Source organism: Pundamilia nyererei, unplaced genomic scaffold (genome assembly GCF_000239375.1).
Source record: "Pundamilia nyererei isolate P.nyererei 1_Seehausen unplaced genomic scaffold, PunNye1.0 scaffold00009, whole genome shotgun sequence".
Lineage (NCBI taxonomy): Eukaryota > Metazoa > Chordata > Actinopteri > Cichliformes > Cichlidae > Pundamilia > Pundamilia nyererei.
In genome coordinates, this window is record NW_005187410.1 from 1,614,957 (window position 1) to 1,628,693 (window position 13,737).

At 39.4% G+C, this 13,737-nt stretch overlaps 1 protein-coding gene across 1 annotated transcript; it reads left to right on the forward strand.

Moving 5' to 3' along the window:
- Positions 1-279: 279 nt before the first annotated feature.
- arsh (arylsulfatase H) lies at positions 280-9,138 on the forward strand. The gene is made up of 11 exons (XM_005723308.1): positions 280-500; positions 1,140-1,292; positions 3,053-3,174; positions 3,285-3,407; positions 3,685-3,887; positions 5,009-5,229; positions 6,434-6,570; positions 6,818-6,955; positions 7,134-7,293; positions 7,451-7,572; positions 8,646-9,138. The coding sequence occupies exons 1-11, from the start codon at positions 496-498 to the stop codon at positions 9,053-9,055; spliced, it is 1,794 nt and encodes a 597-aa protein (XP_005723365.1). The 5' UTR covers positions 280-495; the 3' UTR covers positions 9,056-9,138.
- The last annotated feature ends 4,599 nt before the right edge of the window (positions 9,139-13,737 follow it).

Below are 13,737 nucleotides of genomic sequence, written 5' to 3' on the forward strand. Positions count from 1 at the left end.
GTTTGCAACATGTTGCATTTCCATACCACTTAAACCACTTAATTCTTTAAACTGGACTGAATAACTATTCATTGATCATAACTTTGAAAAAATAATAGTAGATAAAGATATGTAAAAAGTACGGAGCCCCGCAGGGGACATGGCAGAAAAAAAAATTAAGACGGACTTTTGCGAAATCTCGCAAAGTTTTGCGAGATCCCGAGTTTGTTTTGCGAGATCTCGCAAAAGTTCATCGTAATTTTTTTTTCCTCCCATGTCCCTTGCGGGGCTCCGTAAAAAAGTGCACCTTTAAAGTATGAGACAAAAACAAGGGGTGTCGACCAGTAACTTGCAGGCCACAGCAGTTTTTTGTGCCTTTATGTCCTACATTACGGTACAAATAAAGGTTCTGCGCTCATGCTTGAAACAGTACTGTACAGTCAGCGAGGCGGGGCCAACGAATCTAGCTAAGAAGGAACTCCTGTGTTTATGGATTCATGAATGTGAAAGCACATTATGAGGTGAGTTCGGATGGGAAAAAAATTCTGCTTATCGAGACAACTGCAAATGCAATTGCTCTCACACGAGCTACGGTAAGAGCCCGTTGAAAGAGCTCAAATTAAAACAAAAGACAAAAGGCACCTATCTGATTTCACTTTTGCTCTCCCGACAGTCCGAGCTTCAGAGCAGCAGCACCTATGTGTCACTTTTTTTTTTACACATTTGCCACTGTTGCAAAACGCGTATCACAGCAGTAGTCATATTATGGATTCGTTTTATAACCAAAACTAAGAATCGTTATCACGTTGATACATTAAGAAAAAAGGTTTGGTATATAAAATGTAAGACGTGATCCAAAAAACAAAAAAGAGTTGCACGTCACAAGTGAAATCGCAAGAGAGTCCAAAGTGAAATCGTAAGTTTTATTTGCTCGAAGTCCAAAACCTAATACGAAGTCCAGAAATCTGATGAATTCATATAGGTTTTATTTAAATATCGAATAATCGACGTCTTAATCACCAATGATGATAAAAAATACTAACCTTGGGTTCGGAAAATATGTCAGTGTTTCTTTGACCCCTGATTGTCAAGATATGGGGGGGGTGTCTAAAATCACATATAAGAGAACTTCAGATGTATAACCAGTGTTTTGCTCTCAGGTCTGTCCTGTTGGTCCCTTTTCTCTTCCTGCTCCTGACAACAGGACGTGATGTCACAGGGAAGGGATTTGACCAGAAGCCCAACTTTGTTCTAATGGTTGTTGATGACTTAGGAATTGGTGATATAGGGTGCTACGGTAATGACACCATTAGGTAAGTCTGAAATGTGTGTAGCTGTGTGTTTCGCTCCACTATTCTTTGTTAAGTTTATTTTTTCACCTTTCTAGAATTTCATTACTGGCTAAATAAATTTTAAAGGACATATGCATTTTTAAAAAACCTTCTGTAGTAATTATACACTTTGAAACACTAGCTGATAGTGAGGAACTACAATTGAGGAATTACTTCAGATCCTTTAGTAAACGTTGCAAAGCCACACCATGAGAATGGCCCATAACCCAAGCAAGTAAAGAAGTCAGGCATTTAATAAAATTACAAGTGTCTGAGCACTATTGGGCATTTTACAGTTGTTCTTGATCTCTTTGATGCACTTCAGTCATTTCCCCACCCATGCTAGCCTTTCTCATTGTGTTCGTACACACTGCTATTGTCTGCACGTGCACTTCACTTCTATTTTGTTATTGTGTTCATGCATTTCTCCTCTGGCTCTGACAGGTCATCAAAACAGTTTGTCCTTATGTCACTCAGGACTATAGATCTCACACTGACCTTAATGCCGTCCAGCATTGCATTAATGTTTTCAATCCAATGTTTTTCAAATATGTGTGAAAGGACACAGCCAGTCACACGCTGTCAGTGGTAATAGTGAAATTGGCCTTCAGTTGAAAGCAAATATAAACATTTTCTATTCTCAGTCTTGTATCACAGGTGAATGTCATGGCACTGCTAATTACACACAAGCAAGAACTGTTCTTTGTGTATAGTAATAGTGAAACTGAAACAACCAACAAACTTGCAGATCTTCTCTTAAATGTTTCCATATGGCTGAATTAGTCTTGTTTTCAGTTAGTGTGTTTGCTTTTCACCAAGTAAGGCGTCTGTTGTACAATCTAATGTTTACATATCTGGAGGAAAAAACTGCAGGTTGTAGGCTGTCATAAATATTTGGGAATTGTATTAAACTCTAAACTCTCTTTTAAGTCTCTAATAAAAACGGCATGTAATGTAGTTAAAGTTAATTTTAATCTTTATACCAAATAATATGTCTGTTCATTCAGTTTTAAAGCCATTCCAGACTTTATGTAATGTAGCATTAAAAAAAAATTATTAATAGGCCATATTGTTATCACCACTGTTTAATTTTACAGAAATACAGCTTTCTTAGTTTTGAAAATGTTGTTAAATACACGAATATTTGTGTGTCTCTAGTTTCTTAAAACTGGGGTACATGGAAACCAAAATAATATAATATTATTATAATATTACGTATGCCAGATCCTGGTGGTGTAACTTGCAAAAGCATTCGCTGAAGTTAGCACAACCTGTTAACTAAGTGACTTCTCACATGTGATCGTTTGAAAATTCAGTCCCCGCGCCATCATATAAACCCTCTCTTTCAAGTCTTTCCTTGTTAAAGTGCTAAAGGAGTTAATGAGATACTCCTTCACACTACATCCTAAATCCTCATCATCACACATCTTCACAATGGTGATTAGCAGGAAAAAAATCCTGTAGAGGTGATACACACAGTGTGATCTGCTCATTTACTTGCTACTACAATGTGCTAAATGTGTATAATAATATAATACGTGCCATATTGAAACTGATTTCAAAACAGTGCAATCTGCAGCAGGGACAGGCTAAACTAGCACACTTGTCTGTGGCTGATCTCCCATTCCTTTTCAGTCTGAAGAGCAGAATTTCCAATAATCTGAATGTGCATCCAGCCAAAAAAAATGTGTCTCTGTTTAAACTTGATAAGACCCTTCATCATATCTGTTCAATGTCTTTAGAACTCCAAATATCGACAGACTTGCTTCTGACGGGGTGAAGCTTACTCAGCACATTGCAGCTGCTCCACTCTGCACCCCAAGTCGTACTGCTTTTATGACGGGCCGTTATGCAATCCGCTCAGGTAACAGACATATTTACGCTCAGTCAGCAAGTGGCAACCTGGACAAACTCCATGTTCCATATTTGATTAACCTTTTTTGTTTTTTGTGCATGTGTGCATCTATTGACTAGGAATGGTTAGCACAGGGCGTGTCCAGGTGCTGCTGTTCCTCGGAGGTTCAGGAGGGCTTGCACCCAGTGAGACCACCTTTGCTAAGAGACTGCAGCAGCAAGGATACACTACTGGTCTAGTGGGTGAGATGACATAATGTGCTATGGCCCTTTGGAAAATGGCACTTAAAGGTCTGCACACCGGGGATGTTTTATTGAGCACAAGAAGGCAATTTGTGATGACATCAGCATTTCCTCACTTTACCAGTGAAAGTGAGAAAAGGTTGATGGCACTCGCAGCACTTGAAATTCATATGGTTTGCATTTGGTATGCACCGTAGCTCATCTGAAGAAACATACCCAGGATTTATGGTTCTGGTATCTCATCTTTCTATATCTCATTTTCATTGTATATCTACAGGTAAATGGCACTTGGGTGTGAATTGCAAACACAGAGAGGATCACTGTCATCACCCGAACCAGCATGGCTTCAGTTACTTCTATGGTCTACCATTCACCCTGTTCAATGACTGTGTGCCTGGAGAGGGCAGCGACGTGCTGGTAGATCTCCAGCACGCGCTCCAAAATTTGACCGTGTTGCTCGGAGTTGGACTTCTCACAATCGTAAGTGTGATTTTTCTGTCAGTTTATCTTTGTTTTCATCTGCACACATTCTTTTTTTCATTTATTAATCCTTTATTTATCCAGGTAAAAATCTCACTGAGATTAAAAATGTCATTTCCAAGAGAGACCTGGCATGATCATACAATTATAATCGTAACAAGAACAACAAGATCATAATGAGGTACATTTTATTTTAAAGAAGTCTCACAGAGGCATATTTACTGAAAAGAATGGAATTATAAGAAATCCTGAGGGATACAACATCCTTGTTAGACGATGAGTAAGAAACTGGAAAACAAAGAGTCGTTGTGCTAGTTGCCCCAAAGCAAAATTAACTGATGTGTGTAATCACTTAGACATGTGCTTAAGAGGTTGGAGGGGAAAAAAAACACAAACTGGAAACGCAAACTGCAAATGTGAAATTCAGTTACGCCGCCCAGAAACGTATTCTAGAAAAAAAGAAAAACGTTAACACATGAATGTTTATTGATGCTACCTCACCTGCAGCATTGGTATTCCCAGGAGAAACCAGGGGATACCAGTTAGCTGTGTCATTAACAATGATTAAAAGCAAATACAAAAACCAGGAACCACTTCATCCTCGTCAAATGTTAACAAATACAACTATTTTCTATTTTCTGTTCTAGTGTGAACAAAGGACACAATGTACTACTTGTTTCACTAAGGGAAAATAATAAACGTTCATGGTAGTTTCTGATGCCATCTAGTGGTTGTATCATGAAGTTGCACAAAAGTAAATTAATAGAGAAGGGTCCCAGGAGTAATGTCTGTACAATAAAATGTCTGTTATGGAGAAAATATGGTTAAATGGCTTTGTTAGAGAGGACTGAGTCAGTTATATATAATCTCTGAAGTTGTAGTTGGTAATCAGGTGTTGCTGGCAAACATTATATAACGAGTACCTAATTACCTGAGTACCTAATCTGTTCTCCTGCGTATAGAACCTAAGGTGAGAAAACCACTATAAAATCAAAAGGCTTTCTAAAAACACTAGAAGTAAACCGGGAATAACTGTGAACGTTGTCATTAGGGAAGAACAAACAAACAGACAAATCTTTCTGAATCCAGCCTTTGTGTGTCTATGTGCTACATGTTTTCAGGTGTGTGCCCGTGTGTGTGGCCTTTTTGAAGTCGGCCTGTGGCTCCTGGTACTACTTTTCTTTCTCTGCATCCTAGCAACCGCTGTGTGGTATGTGCCCTTTAAGTTCTTGCCAACATGGAACTGCATCATTATGAGGAACCAAGAAGTAATCGAACAGCCGATGACCGTGGAGACACTGCCCCAGAGATTGCTGGGAGAAGCACAAAACTTTATAAAGAGGTAAAAGTGGTGGAGCAAAACAAATAATCACATGGCTTTTGTGCAGAGGCTTTTACTGGTAGTCTTTTGTTTGCAGTCTTATCAAGGAAGTTAACCTTGATATGAATGTATTTATGTTAGATTTACTGCTGATTGATCTCCAACAATACTAATAATTTTCTGTTTCCCTTGTGAGGAAATTAACCTTAACATTTGAACTCAGACTGACATCAGTGCACATTCAAATGATTCTTACTAATTAGGACGTCCCTACCCTCACCTATGGCCACGAGCTGTGGGTAGTGACCGAAAGAACTATGGAATAAGAGATAGGGTGAGAAGTTCGGCCATCCGGGAGGGGCTCAGAGTAGAGCCGCTGCTGCTCCACATCGAAAGGAGCCAGCTGAGGTGGTTCGGGCATCTGACAAGGATGCCCCCTGGGCGCCTCCTGGCAGGCATGTCCCACCGGGAGGAGGCCCCGGGGCAGACCCAGGACACGCTGGAGAGATTATATCTCTCGGCTGGCCTGGGAACGCCTTGGTGTTCCCTCGGATAAGCTGGAGGAGGTGGCTGGGGAGAGGGAGGTCTGGGCCTCTTTGCTTAGGCTGCTGCCCCCGCGACCCGGCCTCGGATAAAGCGGATGAAGATGGATGGATGGATAGGACATTCATTATTTCAGATAGTTATTACAGGGATCATTACCAAAATAAATCGTATCAAAATAAATCATAAAACAGGATCTATAAAAAAATAGTACACAAACGGTTGTACGGACTAGCAACTAGTCATTTTTATTTTTTTTAATTTTCTGTATGAAAACAAACTAAAACACTGGAAAAAGATGCAAGTTTATAAACTCATAAACTGATTCGCACCAGAATAAATGAACTCTGGGTGTGAAAACGCCCTAAGATTCTTGTGTGTGTGGACCTGTGTTGTTTTGATTCACTTGAACTGTTTTCAACTCATTGAAGCCGTTTAAAAAAAAAAAAAAGAAACTCTATAGAGCATCAAATGTCACACAGACAATGCTAGTGGCTTAGTTTGCATCAGACTTCAGCTTCACAGGGCAATTTATGTGAGTGGGATTAGATCATTGTTGGTTATGGTTGACAATGACAGGAAATTGCTTGTCCCCATTGCCATGACAAGAAAACAGGCAATAATTAAAAAGATAAAAAAAGGCCTTTGAGAGAGTGTTCAACTCCTTTTTGCTGCTCTTTAGGAATGTGGATCGTCCATTCCTCCTAGTCTTCTCATTGGCCCATATCCACACGCCAATGTTTAAAACACCACAGTTTGCTGGCAAAAGTCGGCATGGTGCCTACGGTGACAACCTAGAAGAAGTGGACTGGATGATTGGTGAGTGAGGGTGGTGAAATAAGTGTGCCACCATGTGCATGCAATGTTAAATATTATCCAGTGGCTTGTAGCTTTGTGGCAGTCAGCAATCCATGTTTTTATAATCACGACAAAATATGGCCAAATGTATGAAAGCAAGATCTCAATGAATCAGTTGCTCTGCACCAATTAGGAATCTGTGCAGTTCTTAATTTTCCTTTGAAATCAACCTCATCCTATTATCTTACTATGCCGCTTGTCTTTTTAGGTAAAATTACAGAGACGGTGGATTCCCTTGGCATTGCCAACAATACTCTCATGTACTTTACTTCCGATCATGGTGGGCATCTGGAAGATTCTGATTCACGAATTGGGCAGAAAGGAGGCTGGAACGGCATCTATAAAGGTAAACAATGTGTCAAGCTGTTTTTTTGCTGATATTAAATTGCAAACTTTAAAGATTTTATAGCAGGCATTCAGACATTTTTGTAGAATTTTAAATCTCATGCGTACTATTGACAAACAAAACCAAAAAAAAATCACATCTCTGTGTTTTATTATGTCTCCTGTTGTTTCACATGTAGGTGGGAAAGCTATGGGGGGCTGGGAAGGGGGAATCAGGGTACCTGGCATTTTCCGCTGGCCAGGCAGGCTGAGAGCAGGAAAAGTGGTGGATGAACCCACTAGCCTCATGGATCTGTATCCCACCCTTAAATATTTAGCCAAGGACAAACAACCAGACAGGTATATCAATTCACTCCCACAAGTGCTTTTTAAATTGTGTGTAATTGTATTAACTGAGTCTTGTTTCTTTCCCGTTTTCTTGAAAAGGTTAAAACAGTTTCCGATTGTATTTTACCCCATCGTTCTGACCTCTTTCTTTCTTGTGATTCTATTCCAGACAATCCGATGGCTATAACCTCATGCCGCTGTTGGAGGGGGAAGTTGCACGATCAGAGCACGAGTTCATGTTCCACTACTGTGGCATCTACCTGAATGCAGTGCGCTGGCACCCACCTGGCAGTAAGTTTACACATATATAAACCTAGAAGATCAACATTTTTGATTCTTTATTCCTTATTTCTTGTTACAGTTAGGGATATTAATGCCAAAAATTCCCAAAGTTTTTAAATAATGTGATCTGTAAATATAAACAAAATAAATTTTAGTGCTCAGTAACAAAAACTTGAAATAGAAAACAGCACTCAGAGACCTCAATTGCTCCCCGAAGGGCAAAGGCTATAATAAAACATTGATGCTTTATCGCAACATGCTGACATCAGCCTGTTTTTTATTACCACGTGATGGGATTAGCCTACAGTAGTAGCAATAGCTGACGGTGTGTCTGGTGTTTTGGCTAAAGGATAAAATAAGTACATCCATATTATATGTGCTCTTATTATGTCTTATATTGCAAGCTGAATAAATACAGTGAGGGACATAAAAAACTTCTTTCTTATTTCTTAGTGCAGCAAAAACTTTGTCCCACTTCAGAACATCAACTTTGCACAGTTCATCAGTTCATATACAAACCTTCCCTAATATTTGTGTTAGACTCATTAAAATAGATGCTTCAGTGATTGTTTTGGCCTTTAGCTGGTTCACTGTTCACTGTAGACTGATTAATATCTAAACTCTAGAGCTGCAACCTTTCCAGCTTCATAAAAATCAATGATTGATGACAGTGAGTCTTTCCAAATCAATTTTTGGGATACGTGCGTCACAGCAGAAGATGGTTTTTGTTTTTTGTGTTTTTTATTTATTTTCTTAGTAAATTCCAACCCTGAAATGTTTATTTTTAAAGGTCAAAGTAAGGCTGTTGCAAATAATTACGTGTCATTGGTTGGACTCTTGACTCTTTTTGCTAATTCCTGACTCTAGTTAGTCATTTTTTAATTTGTTCTTATAGAAAAGATTATTCAATGTAATGGTTTGTGTGCTACTAGTTCAAATTGATGGTTTTGTCATGATTATGACCTCGATGAAGATTTGACCTGATTTCAGTACATTTCTATATAAAGATAATTTTTAAAAATTCACTTTTTGTCTTGCCACTCTATGTTGATATATCTTTACCGATGTGTGTTTCCATACAGGTGACTCTATCTTCAAGGTGCACTTCTTCACTCCCAACTTTTTCCCCCCGGGCGCCGGTGGCTGCTATGACACAAAGATTTGCCTTTGTCATGGAGAGCATGTGACTCACCATGACCCGTCGCTACTGTATAACCTCTTCCACGATCCCTCAGAGTCTCAGCCTCTGACTCCTGATACTGAGCCCCGATATGCTGAAATCCTTGAGCAGACCGCCAAAGCCGTGGAGAGACATAAAAGCACACTCCCAAATGAACAGGCACCTGCTGGTGCTCATTCAGAGGCCAATAGAGCTGAACAGGGCGTCGAATTGCAACTGACTTGGGACAAGATTTTGTGGAGACCCTGGCTTCAGCCTTGCTGTGGGACTTTTCCATTCTGTGGATGCAAAGAGAACACAACTCATATGTAAGAAAGACAAAAGTTGGAACAAACGACTTTGGTTTCATGAAGGTGCTGTTTAAAAAAATCGAATAAAATAGTTTAATAATTTAATTAGTGCTTTTGTTTTTTCATTGGATTTCTAGCATTTTCAGTTTAAAGATACCAATGTTTTGTGTGGAAATGAAGAGAGAAGCTGAAAAATGACTAATTAAATTAATTAGAAATAATCCAGAACCAAGTGTATTAGTGTTGAAGTGGACTAAGGACTCCACACGACTATACCTGTGATACTGTAATCTACATTTTTGGTGCAGTTGAGTCAAGGAAGATTTAGCTATGTAATAATTCAGTGAAGTGAATTAGTGCTTTTAATTTGTATTGGGAAAAGTGGCTTCGTGGTGTAGTGGTTACCACATTCACCTTACATGCAATGAGACAAGTCCAGCTTCACGGGGTCACAAGCTCGTGTAGCCTTAGTGCCGGTTCCAAGCCCGGAAAAATGAGAGGGTTGCATCAGGAAGTGTATTTGGCACCAAGTCAAGCGTGAGCATTCATCCACTTTGACAAGCCCTTGAGAAATAAAGGGCATCTTATAATAGGAAAAACATTAGCCGTGCTTGTTATATAAAAGAAGGAAAAAGAAAAAGCTCGGTGAGTTTTAATGATTTTGCCTGCATTCAGTTTTCTGGTGAGGTCATTGTGCTTTACCCTGTCTGTTTTTCGTTGTCTCTCTCTATGCTCTTCTCTTTCTCCTTACTCCAACTGGTCGAGGCAGATGTCCACACTCCCCGAGTCAGGTTTTGCTGGAGGTTTCTTCCTGTTAAAAGGGAATGTTTATTTATTTGCTTTAATCTACTGTGCCAAGTGTTTGCTTAGAGGGCATTATTGTGTTTTAGAGTCATTACGTAAAATGGGAAGTACCTTGAGATGACTAAAGTTGTGATTGGGAGCTATGTAAATAAAAATGAATTGATTGTATTTTCCTGTCTTTTTTTAATTTATTTTTTAATGAAGTTAATTCATTCATCCGGCAGTGCAGAAAAAGGAGGTAAAACTGCTCTAGAAGGTAATATAGGCTGTGTTCCATTAGGGGGCAAAGTCAGACTGTGTTTGGTTTGGTGAAGCGCTTTCCAGCTTTAAAACAAGACTTAAGGGTTAAGTGTGAGATTATAGTTCTGCCACTGTAGGCTGCTATGCTGTGGAATAATGATCATAATCATTATAATTAGGAATATTATGTATATTTACATTACAAAAGTAAGTCTTAAATACGCAAATGAGGTAAAGTATATTGTATCAACTTCAATTAAGATTTTAACACTAGTCATTACCAGAAATCATTTGACGTTTCCTCGTGGCCTTAAGTCTGTGCTCTCCTCGGAAATCCTCACCTGTGACTCCTTCCTTCCCAACGGTGCCATTTTCGTTACATAATAATACTTTTTGATCTTGCAAACACTTAAAACCCTTTCATTAAGATCAGAGCACAAAGTCATCTGCTGAACTCCAGTGCTCAAGGACACTGAGGCAGGGTGGGTGGTTGACCTAGTTTGGCACGGTCTGGCTCCACAGATCTTCAATAATAAAAGACTTTAAAGACTGTGTGAACTTCTCCATCATCAGTGTCATCACCATTTATTATCTTCATCATCACCACTGTCTCCCTCCAGCAGTGGCTGGCTGTCAAAACATCAAAGTTTGCTACAGCAGCACTATAATTGCTCCCCCTCCTTCCCTCCTCTCTTTACCCACTTCCTTCGTCTACTCATCTCCTCCTCCTTTTTGTCCTCCTTCTCTCCCTCTAGAAATTGAACTTGCGTCTGCGAGGAGAGAAATTTCATCATCATCATCATCATCACAGTAATTGTTGCCATCATGGCCGTAGTATTTACTTCTCTCCCTCCAGCAGAGACCCGTACATCAAACACTCAGCAAGTTCATTACAGTGGCCACTCCATTATGTCTCTAACAGTAAATCATGCAGTCGACCATACATAACGACATTTGGCTGTACATCATAGTTAATGATGGCTTGTGGGGTGGAATGTTACTGGCTGTACATCATGTCACACACAACTACCTAAAAACATGAACGTGCGCGCAAGCTCAAAAGCACACACGCTCGCGAACACGCTCGCGAACACGCATGCGCACGGTATATCATGTTTGTTTGGAACAGATCAGTGGTTTTCTGGAAAGGTCAGTGTTTCCTGGGATGCCATAAAGCATTTTTACAACCCACTGCTTGACACACGTAAACATATGTGGAGCATGAAATGATGGGAAAATTGTACGGCAACGTAAGCAAACTGGAAATAGCTCTCCTGTATTAAAATACTAATATCTATATGGGGTGTTTTGGCTTTGGTGATATTGAGCATAAAAGACAACGTTCCGACAATCTGCTGTTGAAATTCAGCTTTATGTCTTGTCAGTTGGTTTCGTTTAATATTTCAATTTAGAGATATGTCAAATGAAGATATGTTTGTTTATGACATTTAAAATTTCAGTTTTGAAAATGTTCATATGTTGACCATTTCAATGTCACATTATGAAGTGTTTTATATATATTCTGTCCAAAACTGTTTTATTTGCTCTGTTCAAATTAGTTTTTCTATACTGCTGCCTCATTTTGTATGTTTTTACCCCAGCATACGAACAATGCAGCAGATAAAAAGACTCATAATTTATTCTAAATACACTTTTTTGATACCTTCAATTCAGTTACATGTTTTAGTGTCCATTCACAACAACAATCACTGGATGATAAACACTTCTATATATACAAAAGAGACAAAAAAAAAGGTTGTGATTTGATACTTAGGTTCAGAAAAAAAGAAGGGGATTGTGCAGTTCAATGATTATAGAGATGCCACAGTGAAATTACTAAGTTTAGTACCACAGGAGGAAGGAACAGAAACCTATATTAAACCCTTTGCCTACCAGCCATATCTCACAACTTGCTCAGTGACAGAGGAGGCTTCATGAAGCTGCTTGTAAGCAGATGGATAAACAATTACCAACTGAAAACATATAAGTTGTCCTAGAGCCAGTTCACTTAGCACCAGTTTTGTAAAAGCAGGACAGTTATTCCATGTGTGATAGTTTATATTTGGCATGATGGGTCTAAGGACAGACCCATCATGCCAAATATGTGTTATTATGCACATACAGAGAAAGACAAGGCAGGGAATCTAAAACCAATACAATACCCCCAGCACAAAAAAGAGCAATGACAGCAGAAAAAGTGAACCTGGGCAGGAGGTGGGTTGCAAAGTTGCTTGCAGGTGCAGCAGGAACAGCAGCCAGGCTAAAGCAACTTTGTGTGTCAATTGTGTGTCCTATATGAGGTTTTGCCAATAGGTTGCACAGAAGAGTGTCAGCTGAACCGTAGCTAATGTGAAATAGCATTTAGTTGTTACAACAGCTGATGTTATCAGCTTATGTAACAACCATCAGCTGTCTGCATAATCATTACCACCTACCCCCTTTCGACCTTTAATAGCTTCAGTCTAAGCAGACCCATAAACATAGAAGGTGTTTGTTAGCAGTTCAAAGAAAAGAACTGCTAACAAACATGAATTTATGACAATGAATGCAGACTCTGAAACTGTTAACAATATTATTGCTCTGGAGAGCAAAAAACAGCATATGCCATTACATTCAACATTTCAAGTGCAGCACAGCATGTATTCTTTGCTCTCCTATATCAATTTATTCCTTTAATATTTCCTCAAAAGGAATTCTAATATTATCAGCCGTGAGTTCAAAGGCCTGGAGCCAAATGACCAGGGAACTGAATCAAACGCACACAGCATAATCGTAAAAAGTGGGCAGAGAAGAAAGCAAAGTCAAGATTTTACAAATGCAATGTTTCCCAGGACCAGCGGCAACATTTTTTTGATCAGTGAGTCCAAAAGAAAACCACTGCTATTCCACCAGTTAGTGGTGACTATCCATTTCTCCTTCTGGTTAATTTATCTACTTATCTCTGAAAACAGGACACATCTGAAAGTTTCTGTGGTTCATCTGCTGCCTGCTGCTCTGATCTGCTTTGTTCAAGTGTGGTTTCATCTACTACAATAGATTGCCATGGTAAAGCAGCAATTACACACCATTACAACACTATTACATTAGTGTTGTTACAAAAAAAGAAGAGACAGGCAGAGGGAGAGAGAGAGAGAGAGAGAGTCACGTTTGTCAATAGATGAGGCTTTTAGTGCAGAAGAGATGTTCGAGCTGCTATTAGTGCTGATTGGATTTGTGTGTGCATTGTGTATGTGTTAATGCAGAGAAAAAGGGCAATATATTTGCATGCATAGCTGTGTGCTTGTTTATACCCCAAATGTCCATGCAGCTGGCACATTTGTGTGCATTACATATTACACCTAGACCATATGTATGTATAATCTGTGCCAGCAGGACTGGGCACAATTGTTACCACGTGAGATAGGCTCCAGGAGATGAAATGTCATCTCTGCTGGGGAACTTTCACTGCACACAAACATGCACATACACTCAAACTCGTACTGACTCTAAGCCTTTCTCAATCTCTGCATGTCTGCACACTGCCCTTGTATCTAAATGTAGATCTTATACTGATCCCAAAGACCTGCAGCGAAGTGGTGCTGCACAAGACCATGCTAGGTTTTTGTATGCATGTGTATGTGTGTGTGTGTGTGTGTGTGTGTGTGTGTGTGTGTGTGTGTG